This window comes from Phaethon lepturus, unplaced genomic scaffold (assembly GCF_000687285.1).
Source record: "Phaethon lepturus isolate BGI_N335 unplaced genomic scaffold, ASM68728v1 scaffold6603, whole genome shotgun sequence".
NCBI lineage: Eukaryota > Metazoa > Chordata > Aves > Phaethontiformes > Phaethontidae > Phaethon > Phaethon lepturus.
In genome coordinates this window covers 70,353-82,410 of record NW_010526924.1, presented here as the reverse complement: position 1 = coordinate 82,410, position 12,058 = coordinate 70,353, and the positions used below count along the sequence as shown (strand labels likewise).

The following is a 12,058-nucleotide window of genomic DNA, read 5'->3' as shown; positions in this document are numbered from 1 at the left end:
GTGGCAAGAAGGACCCTGGGAACTACCAACCTGTCAGCCTCACCCCTGTGCCTGGGAAGATCAGGGAACAGATCCTCCTAGAAGCTATGCTAAGGCACATGGAGGACAGGGAGGTGATTCGAGAGAGCCAGCATGGCTTCACCAAGGGCAAGTCCCGCCTGACCAACTCAGTGGCCTTCTATGATGGAGTGACCACATCGGTGGACAAGGGAAGAGCTACCGATGTCGTCTGTGTGGACTTCTATAAGGCCTTTAACACAGTCCCTCACAACATCCTTCTCTACGTTGGACAGACAGGGATTTGATGGGTGGACTATTTGGTGGATGAAGAATTGGTTGGATGATCACATCCAGTGGGTAGTGGTCAAGGGCTCAGTATCCAGATGGAGATCGGTGATGAGTGGTGTCCCTCAGACATCCGTATTGGCACCAGTACTCTTAAGATCTTCCTCAATGACACAGACAGTGGGATCGAGTGCACCCTCAGCAAATTTGCAGATGACACCAACCTGAGTGGTGTGGTTGACACGCCTGAGGGACAGGATGCCATCCAGAGGGACCTGGACAAACTCAAGGAATGGACCCGTGTGAACCTCATGAGGCTCCACAAGGCCAAATGCAGGGTCCTGCACCTGAGTCAGGGCAACCCCTGGTATCAGTACAGGCTGAGGGACAAAGGGATTGAGAGCAGCCCTGCTGAGAAGGACTTGGGGGTACTGCTGCATGAAAAGCTGGACATGACCCAGCAATGTGTGCTGGCAACCCAGAAGGCCAACTGTGTCCTGGGCTGCATCAAAAGAAGCATGGCCAGCAGGTCGAAGGAAGTGATTCTGCCCCTCGACTCCGCTCTGGTGAGACCCCACCTGAGTCCTGCGTCCAGCTCTGGAGCCCTCAGCACAGGAAAGACATGGACCTGTTGGAGAGGGTCCAGAGGAGGGCCTCAAAAATGGTCTGAGGGATGGAACACCTCTCCTACGAGGACAGGCTGAGAGACTTAGGGCTGTTCAGTCTGGAGAAGAGAAGGCTCTGGGGAGACCCTATTGCAGCCTTCCAGTACTTCAAGGGGGCTTAGAAGAAAGATGGGGACAGACTTTTTAGCAGGGCCTGTTGCAATAAGACAAGGGGTAATGGTTTTTAACTAAAAGAGGGTATATTTAGACCAGATCTAAGGAAGAAATTTTTCATAATGAGGGTGGTGAAACACTGGCACAGGTTGCCCAGAGAGGTGGTAGATGACCCATCCTTGGAATCATTCAAGGTCAGGTTGGACGGGGCTCTGAGCAACCTGGTCTAGTTGATGATGTCCCTGCTCACTGCAGGGCGGTTGGACTAGATGGCCTTTAAAGGTCCCTTCCAACCCAAACTATTCTATGATTCTGTAATATACATACATATATAACTCTTACTAAATGTAAATCCAATTCTTTGTAAACATAATGACTATTCAACAGACTTATATGACACTGCTAGCACAGTACTGAAAAAGACAACCAGAAGACTCTATCTCAGTGGCCTGGTAAAGGAATTAAATGCATCTCCCTGCTAGATCAGTGGCTCAAGTGCTGTCCCACACCAGTGATGACTGACAGCTGCAATCATAAAATGATCTTTTGCCAGCTATGTGAATAAAACCAATGATTGTGGTCCCACAGCGATCTGTCCTCAATGCAGCATTATGATCACAACTGAACACCCTCCTGGGTAGGCTCCATGAGGCAAAGTAGTGGGTGGGCAGATGGATAGAAAATTCCCACACTTGCAGAGGAGTTCTCTCATTCTGAACAATGCTGGCATGCCAAAGTTTGACATTTAGCCTCAATAAAGGGATAGAGCAAAGTGGTAGCTACCATTTCTTTCTTTCAGTAGAGGACTATACATGCAGTCCTTAGTGTGCTGAAATTTTCCATTTTTATGATGGCTTTTAATTTTTCAATTAAAATCTTAACTTTTCAATTTAAGAATTGAACAGTCACAAAGAAGCTTCAGAGCAGTTTTTCTGTGGAAGCATTCTGAGTGTTTGATCCTCCACCACGAACAGAATTGGTCATTCAGTCTGCACTACACAAGACACACAAACACCATACTGATCAAAAGACAGTGTTTTGCCAGCATTTAATACTATTAGAGAAATCAGAAGTGGAGGCTTTTTATTGATGCTGAAGTTCTACGAACTGCTACTTGTGTGAGACTTTAATAAGTGGCTTGATTAAGTTTTCAAACAACATCTGAAGACTCAACTCCCAGGATCAGCAAAAAGAGGAGTAGCAAACCACTGCCATTAGAACAGCAAACCATCAAAACATATCCCCAGTGCAACACCTCATCAATGTGCAACCATGGACAAATTTAATTCTGAATGTTTCTGCTCCTGTAGAATGAAGCTAATAATACTCACTACCTTTGAGAAATAACACTGATATGCTTATACTAAAGGGAGAAGAAAAGTTGAAAGAAGATTCCCACTGAGAATCATTAAATAGAATTCATACTTATCTTTTGAGTAAGGGAGTTAATTAAAATAGTAATGTGTTCATGGTTAATTACTGGAGGTGAGATCAATCACAAAAGTGAATATGAAAGCTGGAGAAAAAAATGAGAAGGGAAGAAATCTTCGGTCATTTGTTCAGAAAGAGGACAAGAAACGATCATTTTCACTACAACGACATTCTCATGTTAATCTCTCCGTATCAGCAAAGAATCTACCTACTGAGATTCCTAAAGGTTTAAACAAACATGTTCATTTAAGGTGGCTGAGTGAAGGACTTTTTAATCTTTTTCCTGATGGCAAAATGTATTTCACCATTTATTGTAAAAATCAAAACTATTTTTTATTCACAATTAACAATGCAATTATTTAAGACATGGGAGGCTGTAAAACAATCCTTTAAGGTCCATTACAATTGCTTAAGCTCTTGTTTAAAACTCCTATGTGTAAAAAGGGATTCTCTACACTATGTTCAATGGTTATAGTTCTGTTTTAATCCACGTTATCCTAGTGTTTTAAGGAATTCTGAGAAAGAAATGGAGCACGGAATGCAGCTTGGGATCAAGTACGCCAACTAACATCTCCACTCGCAAGAAAAGTGGAAAACAAACCACTGCTAATTCAAACAAATGTTCTGCTGAGTAAGGTATAAGAATAATAATTCACAATGAGTTTTAGTTAAACTACTAAGCAATCACTTCTCTTGTAGGCTTAAAACAAATGAATGTTTTTATAATGTTTTGAGCATGAAGGTTCTACAAACTAACATTTTAAGAAGCTCTTCAATTCCCTGCACACGTAGCAGAAAAATAAACAATCTAATATTAAAAGCTTGGAACAAATCCTGTATGACAATCCAAATGAACACAGAGACTGGTATTTTAGTATTATGCCCCACACTGTGTGGTTTGGTATTGTGCTAATTCATCCTAAGAGCAGCTCTGTACTCCTCCATCCCAAACCACATTTTCATTGTTCTGCATTCTGCTGAACAAAAGCTCCCAACATCCTAAACTGTGCAGCAATTCTCTGTGGTATGCAAGAAAGGGATAAAGCAACCCCAGACATTTGGACATTAAAGCAGGATTTGAACTGGATCAGTAAAGAAAGCAAAGCAAAATCTTATCGCTTCATCCTCTTATTTGGAATATGGAGATCTGGTTCCTACTCTAGACACTTAGGGAATATCATGGTCTGCCAGAATTACTGGTGTGAATTATCTTAAAGTGCATTGGATGGGGCTGCTTAAATATAATGGGTGTAGAGCCAACTGCTACTCCTCTGCTCAGGCATAAGGATTTCAAAGTTCAAGAGCATGTAAGGTCATTAGGAGAAATCCTTCACTGGATACTCTTCTAGACATAAAGTCCTTCATACTGACAGTTTTCCCCCCTAAAATGGAGTATGCTATAGCTGCAAATATGTAACATTTAATAATATACAATCTCTTGGCTTTCAAGAAATACAGGGCCTTAAAACTAGAGGACTGTATTTTCAGTTAGTGTTTCTTCACTGGCCTGAAATTAGACTAGGTAATGGCAGATGAAAATGGTGTTTGTGACAACCACATGCCAAGGGTGTAAGATGCTAAATTCACATCGGCAAACAGCCAATACTGCCACAGTTGTCACTGTGATTTTGTTGATGTCCTCCAGAGTGACACTGTTGTCTTGGTGCCAAAACCACAGGCGTTGCCGAAACACTGGCAGAGATCAGAGCTGAAGACTTTCCTCTGCTGCCCTCTGCTACTTTTTATTTTAATGAGGGAATCTAATGCTCATGGAATGACACCACCAGCAACGGCGAGGTCCAGGAATAGCGTGGGCAGGTGCTGTGTACAAGTTTCTCCCACAGCTCTGCCAATCAACCTCAAGCCTGACTCATCTTCTCTCGGTGTTGTATTTTCCTGTAACAGAGATTAACCACTGTGCCAAACTGTACGGTGTAAAGTTCTGCTAGGAACTAGAATGACTGCAGACAAATTTTCCCTGTCAATGACTCACAGCTTGAAATCAGTGCTGTAAGGGCTTGACGATGGGGATGAAAGACGGAACAATAAAACAATAGACTTCTCATGAAAATTACTTCACCTATAAAAATAATTTCTGCAAAAGAAAGAGGAGGAAATTCATCCCAGCCCCAAGAGAAGAAATATCCTTTTTAAGACTTGTCCTTCTTTCACCTCTGCAACAATATCTAAACAGCAGCTGCTTTTAAATCAAACTAAGTAGTGTTATGAATCTTACTGTTCTTCTGCAAGAGCTAATCCAAAGTGCATCTGTCAATTGCAACATCTATTTTTGGTTCATCTCAAACTATTTTAAGGACAGTACTGGAAGGTATTCAAAGAATGGCAAAAGGAGCCAAACAACATTTTTATTGTTGGAATTTCAACACTTATAATCCTGCATATCAGCCTAAAAGTAGGTGAGTTGTGAGCTAGGCCAGGCGGCTATTTATCCATGATTAAGTATCACTGTGAGGTGTTAATAAGGAGAGGCACAGAAGAACTTAGTTGGCAGCTTTGTAAAGATAAAAAATAGGCTTTTTATTTAAAGCAGCAGTTGAGTTATTTATGCAGTAAACAGCTTACGGCAAGTGCCATTTTTAAGTTCCTGCAAAAGTGTTTTTTCCTCCTGTAAAACCTCAGGCTGCTTCCTCAAAAAGTCTGTCACCATGATGGATGGAAGCATGCAGGGAAGCAAAGACAAATTTCAGTAAGTGTTTGGCAGAGCAAAAGTTATTAATGTAACTTAATACATCATTTAACAACAGTAGCCAGGATAAATTCTTGATGTGTGGCAAGCATTTTAAACAGTCTGACTTCTTCATGAAGGTCACATGGAGTCTTTCAAGGTAAGAGCATATGCACAAGCTACTGCATGGTAAGTTAGACTATGTACTTGCAGGGTGTCACACAGAGCCAACCAGGTATGGGCTCTTACCCTGGTGTAAATGTCAGGTACATTGAAACAGCTCTCTCTTCAGTGCAAGGTAAGTTGGCAAATTTGTTCTTACTTTACACTGCCAAAGGGTAAGAACTTAACCTCAGTAACAACCTCAGGTACAACTTATCTCAAAGCAGCTGCTCTACCATAAATTTACTTAGTGTAGCAAACTTTATCACTGGTCCACACTCGCACTGCACAGCATGTATGAAATACTGTAAAATGTATCCAAAAAAGCAAAAAGCAGACACTGTGGCATTTTCCGATTGCCATTAATTCAGGTTTCATACACACATGACACCTCACACTTCAAGTCTTCCTATCTCAGTTATGTTCAAAAACTGCTGAAGAACGACGACTCATTAAAGTTTCATATAGGCTATGGAGACAAAGCTAGGAAGATTGTTAGTCTTAGAATAGGTATTTCTTCAGGCATGTGAAAATAAAGGATGAACCCTGCAGGAGACCTGCCTTTCATTATGGACATGGATCAGGACAGAGCCAGCAACAAAATGGAAATTAAAATTATGAAATAAATTCCACAGTGTTGTTCATTCTCCTGCTATCACCAATCTTTGCCTTATTCTCGTATTTCTTGCATTCTTAATTTTGAGTTTCTTTCACAATTCCCTGCAATGTTGCCTGTCTAGGTTAACAACCATTTATAAATTGCTTTGATAAACTGCCATCTCCCTTTCCCCCTTCCAAGCAGAAGCATCATCAAGGGTCCAAGTGGGACCCCACAAATGGAAACGAGGACTGGAGTCTGGCAGAAGTGTGTAGCACTGTCAGGCTGAGTTACTACAAAGGTGAAGCTCTGCCAGCAATTTACAAAGTGAAGGTTTCCAAGGGCAGAGCAACAGCATGCTTCCTCCTTGAAATTATCTGTATTACTGTTCTACTTTACCTTAATTTAGCATGTAATTGATTTAAATGCAAAATGAGATTTTGTTTTTCCAGACATTTATTTCATAAAATTTGATTTACTAGAAAAATACATTATTTCTAATTTAAGGCAACCCCTTCTAAACCCTTTTTAATTACATGGGTATTTGTGTTCCATTATTATCCTTCCGAGTTTGATGGCAGTATTACAATTGTACCAAGTTCTTTCCTAAAGAGAATGCTGTTTTCTTTCTCTTTTTCAACTCTCTATTCCCTGAAGTAATCCTGCGGAAGTCCCTTAATGAATTTGAGTGAAGCAGTAAAAACACATTCTCTGTAAGAACATTTCCAGCAAACTGTCCTCTACAACACTCTTATTTCTGTCTGGAGATGCAGAGACAAACAGATGGGTCTGTTTACAACCACCTCATGCACACACACTACTGTCTTTATGCTTTTAGAGAATGCGCCCTGTGTATGAGCCAGAAGCAAAATTAAAAACTAAGAAATTAAGAAAAATACTTAATCTCCTTTCAAAGACCCCAAACCATGCTGTCACACTGTTGCTTAACTGTATCTCCTAGGTCATCTCACCTTTTTTCAGGCTAAGCTTATTTAATTTCCACTTTAGGCACCTTTGTTATACCTTTGTCTATGGAAAGAAAAATCCTCTATTCCACTCTTACTCTTACTCTACAGATGCAACATCCTACATATAAAATAATTAATCCACCCTCCAATATTTCTTCTATAAATTGCAGGCATTAAATACGCTAAGCATCACAACATAATGACTGTTTTTCTAGACTCCTAATTATTTTGTCTGAGTCACCATCCCTGGAGGTATTTAAAAGATGAGTAGGTGTGGCATGTAGGGACATGGTTTAGTGGTGAACTTGGCAGTGTTAGGTTTATGGCTGGACTCTATGATCTTAAACATCTTTTCCAACACAAATGATTCTATAATTCCAACAAATTTCTATGAACTCTCTCTAGAAGCTCTATATCTTCCTTAAAGTCCTGACCAGGGCATAGTATTTTACCAGGGGTTTACCAAAGCTATGTTCAGTGCAAAGATCGCTTACTACTAAAAATGTGTATTTTGCGTAATCTTTTTAGTCACAATACTTGTTATGAGGTCAAAGCAGTTGTCTACAAAGAGCCCTGTATTTTCCTGAAACTGTTTCTTACCATCTGTAGCTTACACTGTTTACCACAGGAATACTTTGTCTTAACTTTATAAGCCTTAAACTTAGCTAATTCTTAAACGCCTTCATTTACGTGTGAGGAATAGGTACTTCCGAAAGTCTCTATGCTACTAAACTGAGACACCTGTCTGAGCCTTTGGCACCTATAATAGCATTTCAGTTCAAAACAAAAGTGTGGTTCTAAAGCAAGTCTCCTCACCACTCTCACTTCCACAGCAGAGAGGTTTCATTGTATGCAGACTGGATTTCTTCTGATGGAACTCAAGTAGCAGATACCCTCCAGAAGTGCACCAAAAGTACTTAAGCCAATAATGGAAATGCAGTTCACAGGACAGGACTACAGCCAGCCCAAAGTAAAACTCCCAAAATGCACATTGGATCCTCAGCACAAGCCATTTCACTCCTGTGATTGTTATGCCACACTGCTTGTTACTGTAGATCCAGCTTATGGCCTTCCAAAGGGAGCTCTGGCAGACCATTTGACACAATCTAACCGGATTTCAGATTTTGAAGCAGGATAAACGGCTCCCTGTTTCCCAGATGTCTTACCGTCACTTGGCCATATTGAAATGCAGATTGTCATAATGGGACCATTTTGGGACCATTTAACAAGCAGTTCACATCATCATAAATCAGTAATCTGTTGTTCTTCTTGCTTTGTTTCCTGCCATTCTTTTTTGACTCCAAATATTTATCAGCAAAGATTTTCACAGAAACATTAACGTTGGAAAAGACCTCTAAGATCATGAAGTCCAACCATCAACCCAACACCACCATGCCCAAATTTTATTCTCTAGGTTCCTGGGACATTTATTGAATGGCACTAGACCTTGCTAGGAAAAGCCTCACTAATTTCTCTCCACGCTCATGTCTCACAGAACCAATCTGTAGACCATCTATGTCTGTAATTTTAACTCTAGTTGTGCAAATGTTTAAATCCAGGCACCTTTGTTTTATCAAGGCAAAAAGCCTCTTGAGAAACTGGAGCCTTTGATGGCTGTATAAACCTTCCATGAAATTTGGCCCTCCCAAAAGGTAGCAGATACATTTGACAAGACCTGCTTTTCATGAAAGCATGCTATACAGACAAATATGTTTGTCTTTTCTTTATTCATGACATCCAAATCAATCATTAGTGCCTTAGGAAACAGTGAAAACAGAGTATTTATGCCGTGCTAACTTGCTATTTATTAAGCACTGAAGCAATGTCCCATGGACCCAGACCCTACGGTACTAGATAGTGTACAGACAGAATGGAAGGGTTCCTGTCTCAGATAGTTTAAACATCTAATATTAAAAGATGTTACACCTGTACAATAATTGCTTCATAGGGTTTTACATTAGAAATGTTGCTTACATATATGTATGTATGTATTTTAAATTGCTTTTATCTTCTGCTCCTTGTTCTAGTTGTTCCAGCACTGCAAGCAAAGGGTCTAATCCTGCTGTCAGGGAAATCAGAGAGGTGCTCCAAGTGTAAATTAGTAAACACAATATACTACGGCACTTCTTGGAAAGGTGGACAGAATGGGAAGTTTCTATACAGCATGAACAAACATGATTTTTCTGCTCACACCGCTAGATACCTTACTGCATTCCTTCCAAATAAACATGGTTAAGACCTTTCATAGTTCTATGGCAAATTTTGTATTTGATGCCAGCTTTAAATGAATCAATGCATTTCCTTCTTTCCTCCCAATTTCTTCTTGAGGTCTGAATAGAGATCCACAGTATGAACTTGTGGCAAAAGTCATCACTGTTTTTATATAAGAGTGGTGGAGGTAGAAGTATTTAATCTATTGTTGCCACTTCCCACAGTGGACCCCAGAATACTGTGGAAGTGCTGGGAAGATGACTGGCTATTCCAAGTTTCCTCTATTTCTTCACTGCCTCTTAAGCCGTGCCCTGTCAAAAACTTGCCTACTGACGCCATGACAAGTTGTCCTGGTGGAAAAAATACATAAACATGGAAAAGTAGCAGCTTGATTTTAAAACAAGTATCAAAGAATACCATAACATGGGGAAAAAATTACAATTTTTACAAAATCGCAAAAACATATTGCCTCATAATGTAAGACAACTGAGGATTGAGCCTGCTTCGTTACTTGCAGTGGCATCTTCCAACCTCCCTAAACAAGACTTGGTGGAATTCCTTCAGAGTGCACACAGACCTGCAACTTGGGAGCTAATCAAAGCACTCTCACCCTTAGTAAAGTGCATTTTGTTAAATGTACACTTTTCATGTAAGTGATTACAGCAAGACAGCAGGATTTGTGTTTATTACCTGAATTGTCTGGTAAACCGAAGGATCAAATCCTTTCACAGTCACCTCCCGGAAAACTCTTGGCTCCAGCTCCTCTTTGGTCAGATCACAGTGATATATAATACCTAAAACAGAGTGCAAGTTTGTCAGCTTAGCATATGTGCATCATTAAAATGGTGGTGGTTTAGGTACAGTGATGGACGACTAAATGGCCAAGGTAACTCAGCAGGGCAAAAAACAGTAGCTCCAGACATGTTGTTTCAGTTAATATATAATTTAACACAAACACATATGCACTTCATCTAGGAAGGGTGCACAGCTTTCTGTACAGAAAGAATAATTCTCACTGCCCATACAAAGCCAGGTATCCAAAGTGGGTTACGCAAAATGGAAAAAAGATTTGTTTTCATAAAGTTTCATAGCATTTATTAAGAACAATAATGTTGGAAGAAAGAAGTATAAAGTCAATTTTAAAACATCTCCTCTAGAGCCACCAGACTGAGAATAAATATCAAGAATTTCACTCAGGTCAACTTTTTTCTCTTTATGATAAAACATTTTGAAATTACAGTTCAAATGGACCCCCAGATAATGGAAAAAGCTGAATATCCACTTGAAATTGTGGGAGATTAGCAACAGGCTGCCTACATAACCGAACAGGATTTGGTCTCGCATAATTTATTTTACATCCTGACCCTGCAGGTTTGAAGGCAACTTCACTTGCTTGAGTTACGATTTCCAAAGGATTGTGCACATGAGAAAATTTATGTCTACAAGCAGTATAAAACTTCTAGGTTGCAGCAGAGGCAGAATCACAGAAACTGTAGCAATCTAGACACTACACAGACGTGTAATTGTCCAAGAAAAATTTTTCATTTAGACTATAAATCCAATTTGCTGTCATTCAACCCTAATAACATTTGAGCACGTGCCACACAGTGTGATTATCGTGTTTGCACACTGGTTAACATACTACAAAATCCTATATATTCATGGATATACTACAGATACGTATGATACGTAAAACTAACCTCAGTGTTAATTATTCTTTGTTTTTCTGCTTTACCACAAGCTGGTCTCTGTAGAATTCTAAATGTATATTAGGGAAAAGTTAAGGCAACAAGCCCTCTACAGGGATCCTCAATGTAACAAAATTAACCAAGGTGGACAGGACTTGATTGAAATACTGCTGTATTGCGTATATTTTAGATACATCCAGGAAACAAGAAGTAATTATTACAGAGGTTATAGCTATAAAAAATTATACTGAAACATGAAATAATGAGGAAATGTATCTGGTACGAGGGAATTACCTCATTAAGTTGCTTTTATAGACTGTGGAAACTCAAAGATCCAGACTGGCAAAGGAACACAGATGAAAACCAACATTTCTAGTAACTGAAAAAGCCTCTTTCTGTAATGGTGAATTAATAGGGGAATAAAAGTAGGACTACTCTAATCTGCTTGGAATTTTTTTTCTTTATTTGTCAGAAAGTGACTAGCAAGCCTAATGCAGGATGACAGGTACAAACAAGCATTAAAGCAGCATTTCCCTTAAAGATTATGATCCAGAAAGCGATGCGAAAGCACAAAGGAAAGCACGTCAGGTGGTCACAAGCAGAGCAGTTATTTGACATGTATACAGCTTCCCAAGCTGGATAATGTATTGGCAACCATTACACACAGCGCAGGCAGAATTAGCTGCGTATTAGGAAACCACATAATGAAGCATAAGCACACTCACAGACTGCATTTCAGGAGTCAACCTAATATTTCAGTTACATGCAGCTGAACCCCTGGTACTGCATCTCTTGTTCCATTATATTTTTAGCAATGTGGCAGTTAATATCCAAAAACATAGTCATGTTGGGGCCTGTACTCTTCTGCTGGGTGCTAAGCAAAACGCCTAAGTGTCTGACTGGACTGGACAGCAGGGATAACCATATTTTCCAGGGAATAGCAAAAACGATTTTATGGTGTTAACATCTGTGGTTTTAGAAGTGCTTTATTTATTATTTCCTATGTAAGTTTACTAAAACTTTTGTTATAGGTATTAAATGCCAGTATGTTAATTTGTTTCTCATGAGAAAAAAAAATACTGCAATTTAACACAACTGCAAATTATACTGATTTCTAATAATAAAGTAGGAAGATCTAGGTTAACCAAGGACCATTCCTATTCCTTTTGTCTGGTTATTCTATTGATAGGGAAAATGGAGGTTGCATGCCAACTGAAAAATATCCACACATCTACCTAAAAATTACCTCT

The 12,058-nt window shown here is 39.7% G+C and overlaps 1 protein-coding gene across 1 annotated transcript in view; it reads right to left on the bottom strand.

Annotated features, from left to right (window-relative positions):
- PREP (prolyl endopeptidase) overlaps nt 1-12,058 on the bottom strand; it is a gene marked incomplete at its 5' end in the record, with an annotated part of 110,376 nt that overhangs the window by 28,844 nt on the left and 69,474 nt on the right. The window contains one exon of the mRNA XM_010283213.1: nt 9,811-9,914. Within this exon, the coding sequence (XP_010281515.1) occupies nt 9,811-9,914 (104 nt within the window). The remainder of the gene's footprint in view (nt 1-9,810; nt 9,915-12,058) is intronic.